At 51.5% G+C, this 24,625-nt stretch overlaps 1 protein-coding gene and 2 long non-coding RNA genes across 3 annotated transcripts in view; 1 reads left to right on the top strand and 2 right to left on the bottom strand.

The window, feature by feature from the left end:
- Positions 1 to 7,881, bottom strand: part of GAS6 (growth arrest specific 6) — a gene marked incomplete at its 5' end in the record, with an annotated part of 46,637 nt that extends 38,756 nt beyond the window's left edge. Inside the window, 2 exons of the mRNA XM_017861765.1 lie at positions 7,503 to 7,669; positions 7,761 to 7,881. Of these exons, the coding sequence (XP_017717254.1) occupies positions 7,503 to 7,669; positions 7,761 to 7,881 (288 nt within the window). The remainder of the gene's footprint in view (positions 1 to 7,502; positions 7,670 to 7,760) is intronic.
- A 171-nt stretch (positions 7,882 to 8,052) lies between these two features.
- On the top strand, positions 8,053 to 10,556 carry LOC108521810 (uncharacterized). The gene is made up of 2 exons (XR_001883285.1): positions 8,053 to 8,233; positions 8,963 to 10,556. It is a non-coding gene; the product is annotated as an uncharacterized LOC108521810 (long non-coding RNA).
- A 2,671-nt stretch (positions 10,557 to 13,227) lies between these two features.
- On the bottom strand, positions 13,228 to 18,110 carry LOC108521822 (uncharacterized). Its single transcript, XR_001883291.1, has 3 exons — positions 18,040 to 18,110; positions 15,943 to 16,087; positions 13,228 to 13,930 (listed from the first exon to the last, which is right to left on the bottom strand). It is a non-coding gene; the product is annotated as an uncharacterized LOC108521822 (long non-coding RNA).
- Positions 18,111 to 24,625: the final 6,515 nt, after the last annotated feature.

Raw genomic sequence — 24,625 nt, 5'->3', positions numbered from 1 at the left:
CTCTGTCAGAGTGAAATGCAAAATGGATACTGTTCTTAATTTATTCCACTTCCAGCTCCCCTTTAAAATTTATTTTAAAACTTTTAAAATGAACCTTTCACTTGGTCAGGGTGAAAATGTACACACCAGAATTGCAATGAAATCACTGGAATATAAAAACCACGGAAGAGTCCAGAGCATTTCCAACATCAAATACGAAACCCTTCAACAATGAGCTTTGCACTGGAGAAACAGGTCTCAATTTTAACCTTAGAAAACAGGGGAAAATGAAGCATGAGGAAACCTGGATGCCTGTCAATGCTCTGGGGTAAAACCATAACCTGGGAAGCGCTCGGCATGCCCCAGCTAGCAAGCTTAATGCCCCTTTACTCAGTGTCTCAAGAAAGAAGCCATAAGCACTTGCTTCCTAAAAGGGTGTTTTGTTCCTAAATAACAAAGGGAGACGTTCAGCGTTTCTCAGAAAGTCTTTAATTAGAGTTTTCCACAGATGTGAAGCTCTCCGGCTCGGGTGAGGGTGTCGTGTGCAGGGCCTGGCACTCAGCTGCCTCTGAGAAAGCCCTGGGGGAGCCTGGCACCAAGTGCCTGCAGACACCCGGGTAGAAACAAGCACCTGCACAGGTGCAGGCACAGGAAAGGGCTGCAGAACCAGCATGGAAGACGGCCCTCAGAGGAGGCCAGGCCCTGGTCCCCCTACCAGCCTGCAGGCCTCAGGATGGGCCCAGGAGGAAAGGCCTTAGCCACAGGGCTCCGGCCCCTCAGGCTGTGGAGAGACCCTGGGGGTCCGAGAAAGCTGGGGCCAAAGAGCTCTGGGTCCTTGTCTCAGTTTTTAGTGATCCTGATGCATCTGTCAGTGGTCTTCTGACCCCGAAGTTGTGGAAAGAGAAAAGTGTGTAAGAGGGTGCACATGTGTCTGTGTGTGTCTGCATGCATGTGGCTGGGCATCCATGTGTGCCTGTGTGTGTGTGGACTGTGTGTACATGTGTGTGCATGTCATGCATGTGTGTACATGTCTGTCAGTGTGTGACTGTGTGTACGGTGTATACGTATGTCTATGTGAATCTGTGCATGTATGTGTATGTCTGTTAGTATGTGTGTGCCTGTGTGTGCATGTCTGTGACTGTGTGTACGTATATGTGAATGTGTGCATGTGTGTGTGCATGTCTGTTAGTATGTGTGTGCCTGTATGTGTGTGCATGTCTATGACTGTGTGTACGTATGTCTACGTGAATGTGTGCATGTGTGTACATGTCTGTATATGTGTGCCTGTATGTGTGCATGTCTGTGTGTGACTGTGTATGTATGTCTATGTGAATGTGTGCATGTATGTGTACATGTCTGTTAGTATGTGTACCTGTGTGTGTGTGCATGTCTGTGGCTGTGTGTATGTCTGTGAATGTGTGCATGTGTACATGTCTGTTAGTATGTGTGCCTGTGTGTGTTTGCATGTCTGTCAGTGTGTATGACTGTACGTATGTCTGTGTGAATGTGTGCATGTATGTGCACATGTCTGTTAGTATGTGTACCTGTGTGTGTGTGCATGTCTGTGGCTGTGTGTATGTCTGTGAATGTGTGCATGTGTACATGTCTGTTAGTATGTGTGCCTGTGTTTGCATGTCTGTCAGTATGACTGTACGTATGTCTGTGTGAATGTGTGCATGTATGTGCACATGTCTGTTAGTATGTGTGTGCCTTGTGTGTGTGCATGTCTGTCAGTATGACTGTACGTATGTCTGTGTGAATGTGTGCATGTATGTGCACATGTCTGTTAGTATGTGTGTGCCTGTGTGTGTGCATGTCTGTCAGTATGACTGTACGTATGTCTGTGTGAATGTGTGCATGTATGTGCACATGTCTGTTAGTATGTGTGTGCCTGTGTGTGTGCATGTCTGTCAGTATGACTGTACGTATGTCTGTGTGAATGTGTGCATGTATGTGCACATGTCTGTTAGTATGTGTGTGCCTGTGTGTGTGCATGTCTGTCAGTATGACTGTACGTATGTCTGTGTGAATGTGTGCATGTATGTGCACATGTCTGTTAGTATGTGTGTGCCTGTGTGTGTGCATGTCTGTCTGTGTGTGTATACGTAGGTCTATGTGAATGTGTGCATGTATGTGCACGTCTATTAGTATGTGTGCCTGTGTGTGTGCATGTCTGTGTGACTGTGTATACGTATGTCTGTGAATGTGTGCATGTATGTGCACATGTCTGTTAGTATGTGTGCCTGTGTGTGCATGTCTGTCAGTATGACTGTACGTATGTCTGTGTGAATGTGTGCATGTATGTGCACATGTCTGTTAGTATGTGTGTGCCTGTGTGTGTGCATGTCTGTGTGTGTGTGTATACGTAGGTCTATGTGAATGTGTGCATGTATGTGCACGTCTATTAGTATGTGTGCCTGTGTGTGTGCATGTCTGTGTGACTGTGTATACGTATGTCTGTGAATGTGTGCATGTATGTGCACATGTCTGTTAGTATGTGTGCCTGTGTGTGCATGTCTGTCAGTATGACTGTACGTATGTCTGTGTGAATGTGTGCATGTATGTGCACATGTCTGTTAGTATGTGTGTGCCTGTGTGTGTGCATGTCTGTGTGTGTGTGTATACGTAGGTCTATGTGAATGTGTGCATGTATGTGCACGTCTATTAGTATGTGTGCCTGTGTGTGTGCATGTCTGTGTGACTGTGTATACGTATGTCTGTGAATGTGTGCATGTATGTGCACATGTCTGTTAGTATGTGTGCCTGTGTGTGCATGTCTGTCAGTATGACTGTACGTATGTCTGTGTGAATGTGTGCATGTATGTGCACATGTCTGTTAGTATGTGTGTGCCTGTGTGTGTGCATGTCTGTCAGTATGACTGTACGTATGTCTGTGTGAATGTGTGCATGTATGTGCACATGTCTGTTAGTATGTGTGTGCCTGTGTGTGTGCATGTCTGTCAGTATGACTGTACGTATGTCTGTGTGAATGTGTGCATGTATGTGCACATGTCTGTTAGTATGTGTGTGCCTGTGTGTGTGCATGTCTGTCAGTATGACTGTACGTATGTCTGTGTGAATGTGTGCATGTATGTGTACATGTCTGTTAGTATGTGTGTGCCTGTGTATGTGTGCATTTCTATCAGTGTGACTGTGTATATGGATGTCTATGTGAATGTGTGCATGTATGTGTACATGTCTGTTAGTATGTGTGCCTGTGTATGTGTGTGTGCATGTCTGTGACTGCGTGTATGTGTCTGTGTGAACGTGTGCATGTATGTGTACATGTCTGTTAGTATGTGTGCCTGTGTGTGTTTGCATGTCTGTCAGTGTGTATGACTGTACGTATGTCTGTGTGAATGTGTGCATGTATGTGCACGTCTGTTAGTATGTGTGTGCCTTGTGTGCACGTCTGTCAGTGTGTATGACTGTACATATGTCTATGTGAATGTGTGCATGTATGTGCACATGTCTGTTAGTATGTGTGTGCCTATCAGTGCGTGTAACTATGTGTGCATATGTCTATGTGAATGTGTGCATGTATGCGTATGTCTATTAGTATGTGTGTGCCTCTGTGTACGTGCATATATATCTGTGTCTATGGGAACGTACGTACCTGTGTACACGTGTCTGGGTAGGGGTGTGTGTGTCCGTGCACACCTATACCCATGAGTCAGCACCTATCTGTGCAGGTGTCCGTGTGTGAATGTGTGCATGTGCACATGTATCTGTGGGATGTGTGTGGGAGTGTGCTGCAGCCTCTGTCAAAGCAGGGCAGGGGAGGTCTCAGCCTGGCCATCATCTTCCCCACCAGGCGCCCCCACATTGTACAGCCCTCCCCTCCAACTGGGACCTCCCGTTAGGCCATCCCAACATCTGGGCCTGTGTCCCAGCCAAGTAGCTGTCCCCAGGTGGGGACTCAGAGGGGTTTTCATTTCCATACAGGGTACCCCTTCCCTAGCTGTTCCCGAAGAATCCACAAGGTCAGGGAAAAGGTGCTTGGAGGGCACATGCAGTTGAGGATGAGCCAGTAAGTTTCAAAATGGATACACCGACATCCCTTGCAGAGAATTCCTCACCACCAGCAGTGGGGAGAAGAGAAAGAAACACAGAGAGAGACAAAGAAAGAGAATGGGGAAGGGAAACCTGGCCTCGGAGCACAGGCCTGGCCACATGTCGTGCAGGTGCAGGTGCAGGTTGGCTAACCCAGGCTGACCCTCAGGGAAGGCCACCAGCCCCCGGTGAATATCGTGCTTTGTATCTCAAATAAAGCCAGGTGATGGGATCAGGAACCACAGCCTGGATGATGTTCCTGCACACAAGCCGGGGATCAAAGTGCACAAACATGCTCCCAAGCAGGCACCGGAGGACCTGGGCGTTAGGGCTGGGCTGGGATAAGTCTCTAGTCTCGGATCCTTTCTGGAACCGAGGGGTGATTACAGAGATCTTAGCAGGCCCTGGAACCTGGTGGCCTTCAAGGATTTAGTAAAAAGGCACTGGGCCTGGGAAGCTTCAGCAGAGACACGCTGGGGAGTTACCCAGTCCTCTCTGAATTAGAAACTGGGGCAAGGAACCCAGCAGGGAGAGGCAAGGCCAGGGAGGGAGAATAACAATATAAAAAGGAAAACAAGATAAGGAGAAGGTCTGGGTGGTGGAGAGCAAGGAGGCCCGTGGGGGCGGCCCAGCCTGGAGGAATGTCGGGGGAGGGGCATGGCTCCAGCAGAGAGGGCTGGGGAAGTGGGAAGAGTGTCCCTTCCAGCAGAACAGGGCTTTAAACCACAGGTGTGTGGTGAGGGCCAGAGCATGGGAGGGGTGCTGGGCTTAGGATCCGGCTGCTGAAAGGTGGGGGTCTGCAGAGCGGGCGCTTCCGGGAAGAAGGCACAACCAGGAAGCAGCCCAGCTTGAGGCAGTGGGACACGCTGCAGGCAGGTTAGCAGGTGGGCAGGTGGGCACAGGGGTTAGCACACAAGTGAGCTTGGAGCCTGGGAGGGGTGCTGTGCTTAGGATCTGCCTGCTGGAAGGGTTGCAGAGCAGGCACTCCCGGGAAGAAGATGCAACCAGGAAGAAGCCCCAGCGAGGGGCAGTGAGACACGCTTCAGGCAGGTTAGCAGTTTAGCAGGTGGACATGAAGGTGAGCACACTGGGGAGCTGGCTCCAGCTGTCCCTTCCCTCCCTCGTAGGAGGATGTGCAGGGAAAACAGGCAGGGCCGGGTAGGTGCATGTTAACTAACGGCGGCCAGGCACTTTCCACATCCTAAAATGGCAGGGGGCTGGGACCACCTTCCCTACAACCACTCATGGAGGACCACACATCAGGACCCCGGGCCTGGGGAGGCCAGGGGCCCGAGGATGCTCTGACAGTCACCACGGCCAGGTCCTGGTCAACTCGTGAGCTCAGGCCACAGCCCTTGTCCTCAATCAGCCTCACCGCACAAAATGTAAAGCAAGCGACATTTCAAAGACAAGGAGCCCCTGGCCTTTGACAGGGAGAAGTTCATGGATGATTTTCATGCATTCGCAGGAAGTTGAGCTTGGACAGTTCCCTCGGGCCTGGGGTCTCCCAAGGGTGTGGCAAAGGATGCAGTGGAGACTAGGGTCCTGGGAGGGGTGGTCCTGGTGTGCTGGAGCCGGCTGGGACTCAGCCAGCCTCTGGACCCTGCCCTTGCCCCAACCAGGCTCTCCCCAGCTTCCGCCTGCCTGCAGGAACCCGAAACAGAAACAGACAGCAAGCTAATGGCCAGCTCCAAAAACGAGAGGGAAAGCGGGTTGTTACCATTTGGCATGGGGGCTCGGAAGGAGGGCAGAACTCTGGGAATGAGATGAGGCTGAAAGGAAGCCGGCAGAGGCTGCTGGGGCCAGGCTGTGAAAGGACGGGAAGGAGGCCTCCCCAGCATCAAAGCCACTCAGCCACATGCAGAAGGGTGAGGGGGACGGACATGCCAGCACAGAAACCATCTGACCTAACCGCAGTTGTATTAAAGTGATGGGATCCTGAGTGCTGTTTTCATTTTCTTATCTTCATTTCACACCTTTGTAAATGAAGTTATTAAACTAAAATTGGAAAACCAGGTAGGGGACTGACTTGGGAAGAACAGCACAGTACCTCCAGGCCGCGTTCAGTCTGATTAACATGGGCCCTGGGTGTCCAGGAGGACAGCAAGGAGGGGCTGCAGCCGGGCCTTGCAGTGCTGCGCAGAGCGGGCACCGTGGGGTGGGGGTGAATCCTGCTGCCCTCAACTCCCATCACCAGAACGCCCCATGCCGCAGTCCCTGTGCACGCAGAATGTTCAGGGTGAGGACGCTGTTGGAAGGCACTGCACCAGCCAAACGAACAAGCCCACGGCTGGGCTGCGAATCCGAGCGACCAGGGCACACAGGCCCACGCTGCCTCGGCCAGCAGCACAGGCCAGGATTCATCATTAAAGAAACGGGAAAACAGAGAGGCCGGGAAAAGCGACGAGCTAGGCTGCACTGAAGGAAGGCACGTGCCTGTGGGGCTGTGGGTGCTGAGGGTAGCCGCGGGAGAACAGCCCCAGGTGCGTCATCTCTGCAGGGATGAGCTATGCCCACAGGTGCACAGTGGCCATCTTGACAGCCTCAGAGCTTTCAGAAAAGCAGATCTAAGAGGGGTCAAGTCAACCACTAGAAATGTAAGCGGAAACAGGCCTCCGTGGGTCATCCAGAACCACTCTTTGATCTCAGGTGACATTTATTCCACCCCAGGAGAATTCTTTAAAAGGAACATTCCAGTAGAATTGAAAACTTCGCTGTGAAATCACCCTGACTTCAGGGCGGAAGGGACGCCAATGGGAATCCACACCTTCTCGGACTTTCCAAAGTCACCCGCCCCCCGAGCCCGCAGGATAGAGTGGCCAGGCCGTCCTCACACGGCGGCTCCTGCGGGGGCGGCCCCGGGCGCCCCGCCTCCTCCAAGGCCATTCCTAACCCAGGTGCCGGGGCCAGCACCGCCGGGCTCCCGAACGCACCCGCTGCCTTTGGGAGAGCACCTGGCAGAGAGGGGCCGCGCAGCCGCCCTCCCCTCCCGCAAGCGGCCCCGCTCGATTCCTGGAATCATATTTTTGGACCTGCTGCCGCAAGCAGTTCCCGCCCTCGGCCCTTTCAATTCCTCTTTCGGGAGGGGACCGCTCTCCACCCCTCCCAGGAGGGCGAGGCGCGGCCCGGGGGTCCCTCACCTCCAGCCCAGCAGAGGGAGGGCGGCGGGGAAGCGGTCCGGGTTTGAACCATTGTGTTTCTTTCGCACTTTGGAAACGGACTCCCGGCTTCCCCGCGGGGAGGCGTCTGACAGCCAGCGATTCCCGGACAGCCCCGCGGCGTCCCACCGGCCTGCGCGGGGCTCCTGGGGTCGCCGGGGATGGGCGCGGGGACGCGGGGCGGGGCTCCTGGGACCCTGAGGCCAGGCCTCGCCGGGCGGAGCTGGGGGGCGGCAGCAGCGCTGCCCTCGGGAGGGGTCGGAGGCGCGCGGGGCCCGGGGTTCCCCCGCATCCCGCCCGCCGGCCGCTCACCGTCTCGGGGTCGTTCTCGAACACCTCCCGCGCCTCCTCGCGGCTGCACAGCTCCTCCACGCACTCCCTCTCCAGGTGGCCCTGCTTAGCCTCCTCGAAGACCTGGAAGGCGCGGCGCTGCCTGGGCCGCAGGAACTGCGTGGCCTCGCGCGCCGGCAACAACGCGGCTGCCCGGAGGAAGAGAAGAGGACGCGTCAAGCCGCGCCCGAAGCCTCCTCCCGCCGCCCGGGGACGGGGTCTCGGGCCCGCGGGACTCACCGAGCGCGCACTCCGAGGCCAGCAGCAGCAGCAGCAGCAGCAGCCGCAGCGGCGCGGCGCGCGCGGGCGGCGGGCCCGGGCGAGGCGAAGGCCATGCGGGCCGCGGGACGCGCGGTCGAGCGCCCGGGAGGCCGAAGCGAGTCCGCGGGCCGCCGCGGGCGGAGGCTGCCGGTCATCCCGTCCTGGCGGCCCTGAAGGTCCACATCGGCGGGTCGGCGGCCAGCGGCTGCGGCCCTCGGGCGCTCGGTCTGGCGGGTTCGGGGGAGGCTGCGCCCGGGGAGGCGGGCGGGGCGCGGGACGCAGGCGCGGGCGGGGGGCACGGGTTCCCGGGAGGATCCGGGCGCGGGGAAAGCGGAGCATCCGGGACGCGGCGGGACTCTAGTGTCCCGGAAAGGAGCGTTTCCCCAGGCGGTGGTTGTGTTCACTAGCGGTAGGGTAAAAGGAGGACGCAGTACCTGGTTCAACTTGAGCAGGTACATTTTGACCATATTCCAGGTGTCATGTGAAGATTTAAGCCTCTTTCCAACCCCCATTCCCCCCGAATCTACTGCATCCTTTTTGGAATCTTCATGCTTAAGCACATTTTGTCAAGACTTAAAACCTACCAAAGATTTTAAAGATGCACTGAGGTCAGATCCAATCCCACTGGGGGCCAGCGAGTGAAATGCGACGGTTTCCTTTTGTAATCTCTGTTTTTCGTAATGATGACATTCAAAATCTTGAGGTTTCCCAGTAGATATTTAAGCTGAAAGCAACATTGTGCTTGTCTTCAGAGACCAAGACTTTCTGGCTCTTGTCTTGGAATATTTCGCAAAGTCATAGGCAAAACACACAAACGAAGAGAACCAAAACACAGCAGACCACTCACGGGGGACCCGAAGCAGGCAGTTCACCCAGCGTCCCCCTACTGCGGGGAGGAGGGAGCTTGGCTACTCCTCTCTGGAGAATCTTGCTCTGGAAATCCCCACACCCCAAAATGCAATGAAAAGGGGCAATGAGTCAGCACCCGACCCCAAATGGATGGCCATTCTGCTCAGCAGGCTCAACGCTGAGATTCCCAGGTCGCAGTTTCTCTTTGCTTTCTGTAATTGGAAGAATGGAATGGGATTGCTGGTAGAAATCTTTGAGGTCACTGGTTTGAAAGTGGGGTTATGAGCATGAATATGTTTTTAGGTTTTTTTGTTTGTTTGTTTTGTTTTGAGACGGAGTCTAGCTCTGTTGCCCAGGCTGGAGTGCAGTGGTGCAATCATGGCTCACTGCAAGCTCCGCCTCCCGGGTTCACGCCGTTCTCCTGCCTCAGCCTCCCGAGTAGCTGGGACCACAGGCGCCCGCCACCACGCCTGGCTAATTTTTTGTATTTTAGTAGAGACGGGGTTTCACCGTGTTAGCCAGGATGGTCTCGATCTCCTGACCTCGTGATCCGCCGCCTCGGCCTCCCAAAGTGCTGGGATTACAGGCCTGAGCCACCCTGCCCGGCTGAGCATGAATATGTTAATTTGGGCAAATGGCAAATGAATGTCCATGGGAATGATCTTCAAAGAGAATTAAAATGGGGCAGAGAAATCGTCTATCTGCACCTGTGTCTGAACCAGAGCGGCCAGGCACTCCCATGTCAGCTAGTTACTGGAGCAGATGGAGTAAGGAGTGCCCCTGGGCTTCTGCCCGGAAACCACCACGGCTACTTCAAAACAATATTTAATTTTCCTGCTTGTTCTTGAGAAGCACTGGTTTCAAAAATTGGATGGGGTGATACATGCTTGAATCAGTATATACAAGGCTCCTAATCACTTCATCAGACAGATAATTCATTGAGCACCGGCTGGGTGCCAGGCAGTGTCTGAGGCACTTCTAGCCATTATTTCCCAAGGGTTCCAGCAGCCCATGGATACACTTCAAAGGGTGTAAGCTCCTAAAAATTGTTCGTAATTATTTTCTGCACGTTTTTGTAGTTTGGGGGAAGAGAGTTTACAGAGTTCTTGCAAGTCTCAGAATTATTTGATCCCTTTGGGAATGAGCATCTCTAGCCTCTGCCTGTTCATCTGGGACACTCTGCACCTCGGTGTGGGCCGGCTGCTTCAGGTCAGTAGGTATCAGAATGACCTCGGTTGGATGGGGCAGTTCAGGACCCCTGGCCTCCTTTTAGTCTGGACCCCACTCTCATTCCTCATATTCTCGATTCTTTCTACTGAGTTACTATCTTAGTAACAACAATGCCTCCTGTCATGTAGAGACTTGGTCTGATAAAATGCATTCACATACAACTGCTCATTTTGATTTCTGTAACTGGGGAACACAGAAAGCACATGTGGGTGCAATGAAGGATGTCTCCATTACCCCAGATAACTCCAAAATCCTTCACCTAGTTACCAGTGCAGGAAATTCGTTCTAAGGCAGAAATGGAAAATGAGTAAGAAACAATTTGGATATCTAAAAGTGGAGAGAGTTGTCAGGCACTATATTATACAACCTGAAATAGCAATGGTGAAGTAGACAGTTCACCTCCACAGGGGGCGGGAAGAGGTTGGACCCAGGGCAATGGATGTTTTATATGAATGGTTAACCAGTCTGTGGCTATGAGGTGGAAAGCTGTGTACACCTGTGAAGCCATCATCACAATCAAGTTAGGGAACATATCCATCACCCAAAAAAGTGTTCTCATGCCCTTTGGTAATTCCTCCCTCCTAAACGTCCTCACCGTGCCCCACATCCCAGTCCCTATGCAAAACCGCTGACCAGCTTTCTATCATGATAGATTTGTTTGCATTTTCTAGACTTTTATATAAAAAGAATTATACTTTATGCACACTTTTTTGTCTTTTTTTTCACTTAACATATTTATTTTCAGAATCATCTATCTTGTTGCAGGTGTATTCTTTTTATTGCTCAGTAGTATTCCACTGTATGGATATAACACAATTTGTTTATCATTCACCTGTTGAGGGACATTTTACTTGCTTCTAAATTTTTACTATTACAAACAAAGCTGCCGTAGGCATTCGTGTGTGTGTCCACTGTGTGGACGCTGTGTACACACGTGCTTCCATTTCTCTTGGGGAAATATCTAGGAGCAGAGTGTCTGGATCACACGGTAGGTATCTGTTTAACTTTTCAAACTGTTTTCCAAAGTGGTTATACCGTTTTACATTTTCACCATCAATGCATGAGGGTCCCAGTTGCTCCACATCCCCACCCATACTTTCTGTGGTCACTTTAAAAATTTTTGTTCACTCTAATATGTATATAATGGTATCTCATGGTAGTTTAAATTTGCATTTTTCAAATAACTAGTGATGTTGAACAAATTTTATTGTGCTTATTGCCGTCCAGGTATCTCCTTTGGTGAGGTGTCTGTTTCAGTTTTACTTTCTTTCTTTTCCTTTACTTGGTGATCTGGTTTGGCTGTGTCCCCACCCAAATCTCATCTTGAATTCCCACGTGTTATGGGAGGGACCTGGTGGGAGGTGATTGAATCATGGGGGCAAGTCTTTCCCATGCTGTGGTCATGATAGTGAATAAGTCTTACAAGATCTGATGGTTTTAAAAAGAGGACTTCCCCTGCACAAGCTCTCTGTCTTTGCTTTCTGCCATCCATCTGAGACGTGACTTGCTCCTCCTTACCTTCTGCCATGATTGTGAGGCGTTCCCAGCCACGTGGAACTGTGAGTCCCAATTAAACCTCTTTCCTTTGTAAACTGCCCAGTCTCAGGTATGTCTTTATCAGCACCATGAAATTGACTCATACACTTGGAATGTTTGGTTTTCCAATTGTTGAGCTGTTTGTTGAGTTTTAAGAGTTCTATAGCTATTTTAGAAGCAAGTCCATTATCGGATGTGTGGCTTGCAAATATTTATTTCCAGCCTGTGGCTTGTCTTTTCATTCTATTAAATGTGTCTTTAGCCAGGCATGGTAGTGGGTGCCTGTAGCTTCAGCTACTTGAGAGGCTGAGGCAGGAAGATTTCTTTTTTTTTAAATTTTATTTATTTATTTTTTTTGAGGCGGAGTCTGGCTCTGTCACCCAGACTGGAGTGCAGTGGCTGGATCTCAGCTCACTGCAAGCTCCGCCTTCCGGTCTTACGCCATTCTCCTGCCTCAGCTTCCCGAGTAGCTGGGACTACAGGCGCTCAGCTCCTCCTGCTGCATCAGGCCCAGGGAAGTGCTCTGCAAGGAGGAAGGGGCTCAGGAGGGCTGCCCGCCTCACGGTCCTCCTCCCAGGAGGCTGTGGTGAACTGGCATGAACTCATCAGACAAGACTGAGAGTGGAGGACAGAGGGGCTGTACCAGGACCACCTGGTGGAGGGATGCCCAGCCTCGAGGAGCACCCGAGTCTGGAGTTTGTGTGGGGATCAAGATGGCCCACATGGGGGAGGCACAGAATCTCCTAGGAGTCCTGGTTTCCAGGATAATGGCTGTTTTCCCAGAGCCTGAGGGACACCGTGTCCTACTGTTCTCTAGGGAAGGGCCCTTCCTGGAGGTGAGCTATAAGCAAAGTCGTTTCAAGGGGAGTGCCTGGGGAGCTTTGATGCGGGGCCCCAAATGCACGTGGGTCCTAGCGACACCACTGTAAGGTAAAGGGGCCACTGCGCCTTTCCGGTGCCCGGCTCTGGCCTTAGTCGGTGCCCCCACTCTCATGTGGAGGGGTGGCCGTGGCATGACCCCCGTACATAAGGAAAGACACAGGCTCCTCAAGCAGTGAGCGGCGGTGTCAGGGCCGACCTGCTGACAGCATTGCCTCTGGCCAAGGAGGGGAAACCTACTTTGTACTTTGTGCTTTTATTTCTGTACCTATTGATTTTTAAGCAAAAGCGTGTATTACTATCCTAACCAACATAATTTAAAATCTCCAGAGAGCCCCTTCTGAGGGGGAGGCTTTTATAGAAACTCAGAGAGGCTTCCATCAGTGATGGGAGAAGCAGGCCTGGCCCTCCACACGGACACGCATCCATCACAGCCAAGGATGAAGGCCTGTGTACCGTTTGGTTGTTTGTCTTGGGCTGAAAAAGCCCGAATTGCAGAGGTGGTTAGGGCTGCTGTGTCTACTGGGTGAGCTTTTTTTTTGATATGGGGTCTTGCTCTGTCACCCAAACTGGAGAGCAGTGGCGCAATCTTGGCTCACTGCAAGCTCCGCCTCCCGGGTTCACGCCATTCTCCTGCCTCAGCCTCCTGAGTAGCTGGGACTACAGGTGCCTGCCACCACGCCCAGCTAATTTTTTGTATTTTTTTAGTAGAGACGGGGTTTCACCGTGTTAGCCAGGATGGTCTCGATCTCCTGACCTCGTGATCCGCCTGCCTCGGCCTGCCAATACTGGGTGAATTTTGACACTTCTTTCTGACCATTCACTTTTCTGTCTCTCTAAAAGTCATCAGGGCCTTTGAGAAAGTTTTATAACTTAGTTCATTGATTTGGAAAATTATGCCAACAACCAACCTTCCTAGCAAACTGTCCCTGAAGAAGGCCATGACAGTTACTTAGTTTTCACGAACAGTATTAGGAGATGACTTGGAATTTTCTGGGGAAATCACTGAATATACTTCTGAGCGCAAACCCAGTGGCACAGGGAGTCCTTGGTCGCCAGGGCTGTCGTTGTTTCTGGAGGAGCTGTGTCACACCTGGGCCCACTGAGACCCAGAAAGTGAGGCCGTCTGATGGGGCTATGGGGAGAATCCCACAAAACCACCATCGCACACCCACGTTGGCCCCAGAGGTCTACTTTGTTATTTAAAGCTTACATAATAGAAATAAGGGACCCCCTAAAAATCTTTTCCTCTCTGATTTGGGAAGCTGAACTGTTTTTTGTGACAGCAAAGCAAATGGCTTAGCAGTCAGGGTGGGGCTCCACTTTCCTCCCTCCTAGCCTGGTAGAAAAGTGCATCCACGCGACTGGTGAATCAGGATGGACCTTCTTCCTGCATATCATTTCTCCACCCCTTTTTTCTCATGGTGGGTGCCTCAGATCCATCCTGTGGGGGAAAGGACTTCGCAGAGCTCTGTGGGGGCTGCAGCTGAGGAGAGTGCTGGAGTCTTCAGTCGGATCTGCCTTTCTTGCTGACTCAAGAAACAGTAAAAGGTGACAGGAAGGTGGCCCTGGAACAAATGGAGTCCCGCAGTGGCCCAAGCCATGTGGAATAAACCAAATCAGTGCTGGCAGAAACTGAACCCAGATTATGAGTGCTGGCAAAAATGTAAACAAAATTATTAAAAGGAAATTGAACAAACTGCAGTTTTCATCTCCGGTTAAGTGCTAAAGTGTGCCAAGTCCAACTTGTAAACAAACAGATGAGCTTGGCTTTAATTAATGATCAAAAAGCTAGTGCGACAGAGCTTGGAGAGGCCTATAAATATTATTTTGAAGAGTATCCAAGACACTTATAGCAGCTGTGTGAGCCTTTAGAATTGACGTAGCTATTTCAATACATGCAGAGCTATTTTTAACTTTTCAGTACAGGCCAGTCAGAGCGGGAGCCCAAGGGCAGTGGAGCCGGGACGCCTGTCAGCTCCATCAGCCAGAATGCGACCTTGAAGGTCAAGGGCATTGGCACAGCAGTGTCCTGGGGCAGTTGGAAAAGTACCACAAACCAGGGAGCTCAAAACCACAGAAATGTGTCTTCTCTCAGCTCTGGAGGCCTGAAGTCCAAAATCAAGGTGCCAGCAGGGCTGTGCTCCCCCAACAGCTGGGAGGGTCCTTCCTGCCTCCCCAGCCTCCGAAGCTCCAGGTACTCCCAGGTTTGTGGATTCACAGCTTCCATCTCTGCCTCCACCACCACATGGGCTCCTGTGTCACCCCTCGTCTTATAAGGACACAGTCAACGACTTCATCCTAACTACAGTGCTCCTTGTTGTCTTCAGTCTCACTTTTCTGGGTTTTAGTCACTCACGGTCAACCACGCTTCACAAATATTACATGGCTATGCCTGTGCTTTGGGGGCATTATTAAGTAAAGGAAGGGTGACCTGAACACAAGCACTGTGACACCACAGCCCATTTGGTCACTGGGCTGGCTGCCAAGTGGCCAATGGCAACCCAGGCTTGGATGGGATGGCTCGGAACAGCATATAACTGAACACCAAAGAATTGTCTGTGTCTGGAATTTTCCATCTACATCACAATGCCTGCATCTCTCACCTCCCTTTATCTCACCATGTGGCATTTTACAGCACTTTACATCATCACAAGAAGGGAAAGTAGAGTATAGTAAGATATGTTGAGAGTGAGAGACCACATTCACATAACTTTTATTACAGTATATTGTTATAATTGTTCTATTTTATCATTGTTATTAATCTCTTATTGTGTCTCATTTATAAATTAAACTTTATTGTAAGTTTGTACACATGGGAAAAAAAACACAGTATATGTAAGGTTAGGTACTATCTGAGGTTTCAGACATCCACCAGGGTCTTGGAACATTTTCCCCAGGATAAGGGGGCACTATGGTAACTAGATCTGCAATGACCTTATTTCCAAATGATGTCATATTCTGAGGTGTGGAGGACTCAGACTTTAACATGTATTTTTGGGGAACACAACCAACCCATACCTTGAGTGACAGGGCAGCAGGGCTGGGAGGGACCTCAAGGGAGGCATCTCCACCCTGCTTGCTCCGAAGTTGCCACCTCAGCTGTACATCTCCCCAGGGTGGCGAGGCTGGAAGTGCATTCATCTCCTGGATGCTCTGTGGTCCAGGGGCAGCTCCAGGCAGGAGCATCCAGCTGCCTTTGCAGGAAGTGGCCTCACCAGAGTAGAGGTGATGGGACGGGGGCCAAGCCTCAACACGCAGCCCCTGGTGCACATCCCTTACCTCCTCAGGGGAGCCCACAGCCCAGCCTCCAGCACACGGCCCAGAATGTGCCCTGGAAGAGCAACAAAACCTGGGGGCTCTGGCCGGACTGACCAGGGCCACAGTGTGCATGAAAAACAGATGACCGTGTTCTGTGGCAGCCGCTGCATGTGGGGACCTCTTTTTCACAGCAGCTTAGACTTGGCCCTGAGCAGCACAGGGCAGGGTTGAGATGTGAGTCCGGTGTCTTGGACCTCAGACTCCTATGATGCTGCGAGGCCGCTGGTAGCTGTCCGTGGGGACCCGCAACCTCTCACACATTCACTCAGCAGCCCCATGTTGTGCCTCCCTTGCTGGTCGCATCTGAGGCAAGCAACCAGGGTCCCCATGGCCCTGGTACCCTCACCCTATGGTGCCAGCTCAGCCATGTGGGTGTCTCCAGGATGCCACCGCCAGGGAGTTCACATGAGGTCAGCCTGCCAGTTGGGGCTGCGAAAGTCGGGCTCATATCCTGGCCAAAGCCTCAGAGTTGATGCTTCCTGTGTCTGTGTCTGAGATAAAAAAACACAATAGGACAATGCTAATAAAAGGACCTTTAACAACTGGGGAGGAGAAGTGGCCGGGTGTTTTTTGAGGTAGAGGAAAATTACTCTAAAGGTTTTGCCACTTGTTTGACATTTTTGGGCTTGGTTTCCACAACCCAAGAGGGACTGGCCTCCAGGCAGGGACATGCCTGTTCTAAGACTGACTGTGTGAGAGCCCAGCCATGCCTGAAAATGGCAACAAGGTCGCCCCACACTCCTTCCACCTTTCCAAAATGAAACCAGGTTCTTGGGCCAAGCAAGAAAACTGGAATGCTGGCAAGGGAGGTGTTTTTGACCTGCCTGCTTATCTAAGTTTCGCATGCAGCTCCATTCATCATAGCAAGTGGTTTCCCTGCTGAACAAGGCAGGCAGGTCTGACAAACACAGTGGCTGCCAGATTCAGCAACACCGCTGAGGGCTGGGGGACCACGCCTGTCTTTCCTTGTGATGGGGGAGGGACGAGTGTTTGGGGTTTGAGTGGGTTAGATGCCCCCCGAAGGCTCAGGATGGGCATCCTGGGGAAGCTCAGGGTTCCTGGGCCTCTGTGCACACTGGGCCTTCCTCTCAAAGTCTTTGAAGTGCACTGTGCGCATCATTTGTTTAGCCCTAAACTCTTAAAGCTGGCAGGCGTGTCTAAGCGTGCTGATGGCCTCCATTTAATAGGAGAAGAGAATGAAGGCGAAAATCATACAGATGGAAATGGAGAAGATTTTCAAACATGCGTGTCCCTTGGGCCTCTGAGACCAAAGAATCACCGCAGGAAATCCCACTGTCAGGACTCAGTGTTCCTTCAGGAAGAAGTCTGCACAGGACACTGGCTGAAGCCACCTGGGACCCTGTGAGAGCTGAGCTAGAGGGAGCCGAATTCACAGTGAGGGTGACCTCAGGGCAGGCACAGGGCAGGCTGCCGTCTCTCGCTGGTGCTGTTTATAGAGAGTTCCAACACAACGCGGGGAGACCAGCACAATGGCCCCATGTTCCTGCCAAGGCGAGCACCCCACCCGCTTCCTCATTGGGCTATTTTAAACCAGTTCCAGACATCATATTATTTTATCCATAAACACTTCAGAAAGCATTCTCAAAGATAAGAACCAAACACCCTACCCAACCCCAGTTCCATATTTATGCCTAAAATAATCGATGGTGACTCCTTAATGCCGCCAGATATCAGTGCCCCGGACTCCCTGGCATCTCACAGAATTTTTAAGACTGTTTTTTTCCCAAGCAGGAAAAATTTCTTGACTTGCTCCGCTTCTTCCTCTTGTGACTTGTCTTTTGTCCCGCGGTGTCCCCAGGTCTGGACTCTGCTCTGGGCTGCCGGCATCCTCCTCACACCCCTGTCTCTCCTGCACGGGCGTGGGTCCCGGCGTCATTATCTGCGATTGGCGGCCAGTTTTGGCGGGAACACAACACAGGAGTGCTCTCTGCCCGCACGGACCTCAGACTCCTATGATGCTGCCAGGCTGCTAGTGGCTGGACCATGGGGACCCGCAGCCTCTCACACATTCTCTCAACAGCCCCATGTTGTGCCTCCCTTGCTGGCCGCATCTGAGGCAAGCAACCAGGGTCCCCATGGCCCTGATACCCTCACCCTATGGTGCCAGCTCAGCCATGTGCCTGGCCATCTCCTGGCACCCGTGATTCCATTGTGGGGCCTCGGAGGGAAGATGCTCTGATTTTGTGGCTCCTTTCTTCACCTGTGAGCTGTAGCACTTTTCTGAAGAGGGATTTTTCCTCATTAGCTATTTGGTCATCCTGAGGTACAGTTGGTTTTTAGCATGTCCAAAGGTGACTTCGGTCGTTGTTGCTATTTTTAGTATCGTTATAACTCCTGGATCTTACTGTATTTGAGGCGTTTCAACCCACTGCAGATGTTCTAATGGTCTCATCCTTGGCCGATGGTGGCCCGCGTGTGCTACCTCAGCGTCCCCACGTCCCTCACTGCCCCGCGCATGCATCCCCTCAGTGCCCCCACTTCCCTCAGTGCCCCACGTCCCCTCAGCGCCCCGTGTGCACCCCTGAGAGCCCCACGCCCCTCAGCGGCCCCGCGTGCATCCCTCAGTGGCCCGGGTGTATGGTCCCTCAGCGGCCGCCGCGTGCATCCTCAGTGGGAGCCGGGGTCCCTCAGCGGCCGGCGCCGCGGGCATCCCTCTCACGTGCCGGGTGTCATGACTCTCCTCAGCGGCCCCGCGTGTAGGCTGTGTGGTGTTGCTTTTCGAGGTGGTTTGTGATGCTTGGTAAGTTTCCTGATTGGGATTCCTATGGTTGAAGTGGAGTGAATGTTTAACATTTCCCCCAAATGTTCCTGCAAGAGTGGAAGGAAGAAACGTTGAGGTGCGCTCCCCTCCCTCCACAGGGTTTCTTCCTGGACAGCGCCCCGCCTTGCCCTCGGGAGAACTGGGACGCATGCGGTTGTCCCCGACCCCCTCCTGGCGAGGCTCCAGCACCTGGCGGTGTGGGCGACTGCGCAGTGGCCAGGAAACACGAGGCCTGCCCCGCATGGACGGGGCTGTGGAGGGGCTGGCTCCACAGCACAAGGTGGGGCCTCTGGCTAGGTTCGCCCTCCCCTGGCAGTGGCTGTGACGCTTATGCCCAGGCGGACAGCCCAGACCAGGCTCGGAGCCCCATCCCCTCCCAGGCGGGCCGGGGGTAGATTCACGCCAGCGTCTCCCTTGAGGCCGGACTCTGGCATAGGAGGGTGATTCTTCTGGAAGGTCCGGGGTCCTGAACCCCAGGAATGCTGGCTGAGGGGCACACGACCCCTCTTCACAGATCCCTCATGCGCTGAGGAGGCCTCGCGACCAGTAGGGTGCCCGATGGTGGGCAGTGGGGGCAGCACCTGGGGGTGCCACCAGCCAGGAGGACAGCGGGGTGCTGGGTTTCTTAGGGAGGGTCTGCATGCTCCCTGCTACCCGGCCATCCCAGGGCCCGGCCAGCACCTGCTGCTCTCTCCACCCACCCGCCCCTGGCCCCTGCCGGTGAAGGCCTCTGCTGCTTCTGCAGGAGGCTCTGTGAGTCTCAGTGCAGCTGTGAGCTGCATTGCCCAAGTGCTGGTATCTGGCCATGTCCTCCACAGCCGTTTCCTCACTCCCAGCATCGTGGGCACATGGTCCACATTCAATATTTATTGAATGAAAGAAAGAATTAGCCTGACTTTGTTGTTGTTGTTATTATCGACTTAAAACAATACAAATCTGTTGTTTTATGGTTCTGAAATGACAGCGTTGCCGCTAGGCTCCGTCGGGAGGCACTGGGAGGTCCATCTCTGCCTCTCTTGGTTCCTGCCCCTTACCCCATCCTCACAGCCACAGCACAGCAGTGTCCAGTCTCTGCCTCAAGCCTTTCCATCCTTAGGAGGACCCTGCAGGTTACCTGGGCACCACCAGGTCATCAGGAGCATCTCCCATCTCAAGATTCATCACCAAGTTCCCTATGCAGAGTCCCTGGTGCGGTGTAAGCAAGCAATCCACAGGTTCCGGGGAGGTGGGGTGTGGACATCAGGCAGGTGTGCTCTCCCAAGCGTGCGAGTTACACAAATGTATGCCACGGGGGTTAGAGTTGAGGACATAACCCCAAGGCAGACAAGGTCCAAGTCTTCCCAGGCCACACATTCTCTTCCCATCATTTATTGTAATTGGAATTCTGTTTTTGTGCCATAGTGTATGTTTCAAAGCACGTTCAGATGAGTCATTAAATGCTACCAACCATAGACAATAAAATAATAAAACCTAAAAGTTCATGTAAGAAGTCGCTTTTTAGAACCCCAATATTCCAGGCACTGTGGTTGCTTCTGTTGTTCTTACTCAGAAGCAGTCTTTGCTTCAATATAAATTTTTCTTATCAGAGGAATTTGAGCCCTTTAAAAATATCAGGCCCTGGGAGACATTAAAATGAGACCGCTGGCTACATGCAGTGGCTCATGCCTGTAATCCCAGTACTTTGGGAGGCCAAGGTGCGCAGATCACAAGGTCAGTAGTTCAAGACCAGCCTGACCAATATGGTGAAACCCCATCTCTACTAAAAATACAAAAATTAGCTGAGCACAGTGGCAGGTGCCTGTAGTCCCAGCTACTTGGGAGGCTGAGGCAGGAGAACTACTTGAACCCAGGAGGCAGAGTTGCAGTGAGCCGAGATCATGCCACTGTACTCTAGACTGGGCAACAGAGCAAGAGTCCATCTCAAAAAAAAAAAAGAGACCGCAGCCACTTCCCACTCCCCCTTGAGCTGTGGGTTCATCTCTTGGAACAGCTGCAAATGAACCCCACAATGCTGCATGCTGGACCCCATAACCCATGCCCACAGCTCAACAATATGCAGCTCATCACTAGGCAGTGTTACTTCTGTAAACCAATGATATATTTTTTAACTGTGATTATTAGGTAAAATTAACACTACTTTACAATTATATATATCACTTTACATTTTACAAAGTTATTAAGTAGACATTCATTTTGATGCCCTGAAGTAAATTTAACTTCTTTGCCCTCCCTTCTCCCCTCCATCAAGGACAGAGTGAGGAATACTTAGTTAGGAAAGGCAAAACAAATGCATCAGTCTGTACAGAAACACAAAGAATAGATGGGAGGAAGGCAGGACCTTGAAGAGGCCACAGAGACCTCAAGGAAGGAGAAAACCAGAACGTTAAACACGAGGAAAGCCCGGGGGTCACAGGAGAGTTAGGCACCGTACAGAGCAGGCTGTGTTCATGACATAAAAGCAGGGACACGCAGCATAAGTTTCACATTCTCAAATAATATGAAAAGACCATAACTGAAGAGCTGAAGTTGAACTTTGTGGTTTCTCAGAACACAAGTAGATGATGACCATTAACCATGGTTTCTGAATGAACTGGGTTCAAAATGCATCTGGTGGCAACAGAAGGCTTCTTTGGACCCTGGCATTAGAAGCATAACAAAGGTAATTCGAGGAGCTGCTATTTCAAACAGTGGTGGCATCCCGGGGAGCTTCTATTCCATGAGTCAAGTTCAATATCTCACCACTGTGGAAAAGGAGTTTCCGAGCAGGAACAAGCAGTATCACTGGAAAACCAATGCTTGGGCCATCCTTGGAGATCGCTGCTGTGAGGACAGCAGGTGTTCCTCCAGGGAAAGCGCTAGACTGGGTGTGACTCAGAGCTGGACAGGAATTCACACATGAATCTGGTGGATGGGAAGGCGGAGACGTGTGCCCCCGTGAGTCCTGTTCCATGTTGGTCTGCATGAATGGAGGCTCTGCAGACAGACCCTTGGACTGCATCTCCAAAGACTGAACCTGGACCCTGGGGGGGTCCTGCTGCCTCCTGGTATTTCGAGGACGATGACCATCACGAGGGGAGAGGCGGGCCTGGCCAAGTCTTGTCACCAACACACTTGCTCCTGGTAAGAATTCCTGATGAACAACTTGGTGTCAGGCCAGTCCCTGAACCCCCTTTTTGCTTTTGAAAACCTGCTTGCAACGAACGGCCCAGGGGGCACTCCCCAAGGCAAGCTGGACATATGTCAGGGAAAGCCATCCTCAGCTCAGCACAAATAAATCACATTAGTTTTGCCTCAGTTTCTTCCTTTAGGTTGGTAACAGAAAAACTGAGCAGAAAGCACAGAGTCCCCATGTGTTCTCTCCTCACTCCCAGTTTTCCCTAAGAGCTTGCAGGCTGGGCTTGGTGGCTTACACCTATAATCCCAACACTGGGAGGCCGAGGTGGGAGGATGACTGGAGGCCAGGAATTTGAGACCAGCCTGGGCAACAAAGTAAGACCCTATCTCTACAAAAACAAACAAACAAACAAAAAAAAAAACCCCACAAATTAGCTGGCGTGGTGCGTGCCTGTTCTCCCAGCTACTTGGGAGGTCGATTGCTTGAGCCCAGGAGGTCGAGGCTGCAGTGAGCTGAGATCACACCACTGCACTCCAGCCTGGGCGACAGAGTGAGACCCTGTCTCTAAAACAATAATAATAAGCAAATGACAGCTTGCATGAGTGTGACCCACTTGTTACAACAGGTGAAACTACACCGAGACATTACTGTCACCCAAACTCCATGGTCTGCACTACACCTACTCTGTGTGTTAGATGGATATGTAATGGCTGTGTCCACCACTCTAGCATCACAGCTGCTTCACTGCTTTAAAATATCTGTGCTCCCAATTCACCCCTCCCTCCTCCCTCACCCCTGGTAACCACTCATCTCTTACTGACTCCATAGTTTTGCTTTTCCCAAAATAACATATGGTTGGAATCACGAGTGTGCAGCCATTTCGATTGGCTCCTTTCACTTGGGAAACACAGCTACAGTTCCCTCATGTCTTTTCTAGGCTTGGCAGTGCGTTGTTTTGTCACTGGCTAGTATTCCATTGTCTGGGTGAACCAGTTTGCTTATCCATTCACCCATGAAAGGTCATCTGGCTGCTTCCAAGTTTGGCAATTATGAATAAAGCTACCATAAACATTTGTGTGCACATTGTGTGGTTTTGAACTCATTTGGGTAATCTCTTGGAACATGATTTCTGGGTTGCATGGCATGATCTTGTGATGTACATTTGGTCCTTTTCCCATTTCCCAGACACACAGCTCCTAAAGCCTTGGAATCTGTGGAGTGACAAGCGTCTTTTGTATGCTAATGAGATGACTGGGGGCTGGGGATGCCTGGACAGCCTCAGGATGGAGCAGGTCACCAGAGGAACCAGCCATGTGCATAAAGGGTTGGAACTTGTGGTCTCATCCCCAACTCTAGGGAGGGGAGAAGGCTGAAGGTCAAGTTGATCACCAATGATCAGTGATTTAACAAATCATGCCTACATGGTAGCCTCCATAAAAACGCAAAAAGACAGAGTTCAGAGAGCTTCTGGTTGGTGTGTACATGGAGGTCCCTGGAGTGGTGCCCACAGAGGGTGTGGAAGCTCTGCCCCTCTTCCCATGCGCCTCTCCCCGTGCGTCTCTTTCATCTGGCTGTTCATTTACATCCCTTTATCAGGCATGAGTGAACACAAGTAAAGTTTTTCCCTGAGTTCTGTGAGCCATTCTAGCAAGCAATCTAACACAAGGAGGGCCATGAGAACCCCCCCGTTAGTAGCCAGAAGGTTGGAAGCACAGGTGAAATGACCTGGGACTTGCAATTGCCATTGGAAATAAGGGCCGTCTTGTGAGGCAAATACCTCAACCTGTGGCATCTGTGCTAACTTCAGTTAGTGTCAAAATTGAATTGAATTGTGGGTCACTCTGTGGGTGTGCACTGGAGAATTGCCTGGTGTGAAACCGCCATTGCAAAATTGCGACAGTGAGAGAAATCTGACATTGCTCCATCTTGCTTCTGACCTCCAAGCTGGCCTTGGTCATTTCTGGGTGCAGGCTGAGCTAACTGTAGGAGGAATTATAGTTCAACTTGAAAGCAAGGATGGTAAGAGTCCCTCCCTGAAACTAACTCCCTCCTTGCTCAAGGACTGAAAACCGCCTTTGTAAGATTATTGAAAGGGCTACAGGAGTAGGATTATGGGAGGAACTGAACTCTGCTGAGATCTAGGCATGCTTTCTACAACCCCTTACTGCTCAGGAGTCATGTGAGCAGAGGTCACAAGACTTGTGTCTTTACCAATTGCTTCTACAGATTGGGGTCCCCAACAGGTATCAATCCATGGCCTGTTAAAAACCAGGAGGCACAGCAGGAGGTGAGCGGCAGGCGAGCAAGCATTACCGCCTGAGCCCTGCCTCCTGTCAGATAAGTGGTGTCATTAGATTCTCATAGGAGTGCAAACCCTATTGTGAACTGCACATGTAAGGGATCTAGGGTTGTGAGCTCCTTATGAGAATCCAATGCCTGATGATCTGAGGTAGAATAGTTTAATCCCAACACCTTCCCCCCAACCCCCTGGTCTGTGGAAAAATTGTCTTCCACAAAACCTGTCTTTGGTGTCAAAAGTTTGGGAACCGCTGCTATAGATAACATCATTACTGTAGAACCTAAGATTGGTTTTTGAGATGTTTTTAGATTGACCCCACCTGGACTCCTGTCTCATGACTAGGCTGATCCTGTGGCCCAACCCAGAGGCAGACTCAGCACATGAGGACTGTTTTCCACACTCCTGTGATTTCATCCCCAACCAGTTAGCAGCACCCATTCCATAGCCCCCTGTCCACCTAATTGTCCATAAAAACCCTAGCCTTTAAGCCTTTGGAGAGACTGATTTCAGGGATAGCTCCAGTTCTCCCGTGTGGGCCGGTCTCATATCAATTAAACTCTTTCTTTCTCTACTACAATGCCATGGTCTCAGTGAATTGATGTTGTCTGTGTGGCAGGCAGGAAGAACCCGTCAGGCAATTACAGGTGTGTGGAGAAAGCCCCTCCACATTCTGAGGACCAGAGTGTTCTGTGTTGACAGTATAGTAGGAGAAGACAGTTTGGTTTGTTTTCATTATATATATGTGGTAAAAGTATGCTTAGTTTTATAAGAAACTGCCAAATGTTTTCCAAAGCAGTTGCAACATTGTGCATTCCCACCAACAGTGAACAAGA

Source organism: Rhinopithecus bieti, unplaced genomic scaffold (genome assembly GCF_001698545.2).
Source record: "Rhinopithecus bieti isolate Rb0 unplaced genomic scaffold, ASM169854v2 scaffold_62034, whole genome shotgun sequence".
Taxonomy (NCBI): Eukaryota; Metazoa; Chordata; class Mammalia; order Primates; family Cercopithecidae; genus Rhinopithecus; species Rhinopithecus bieti.
This window is presented reverse-complemented; position numbering and strand designations above follow the sequence as displayed.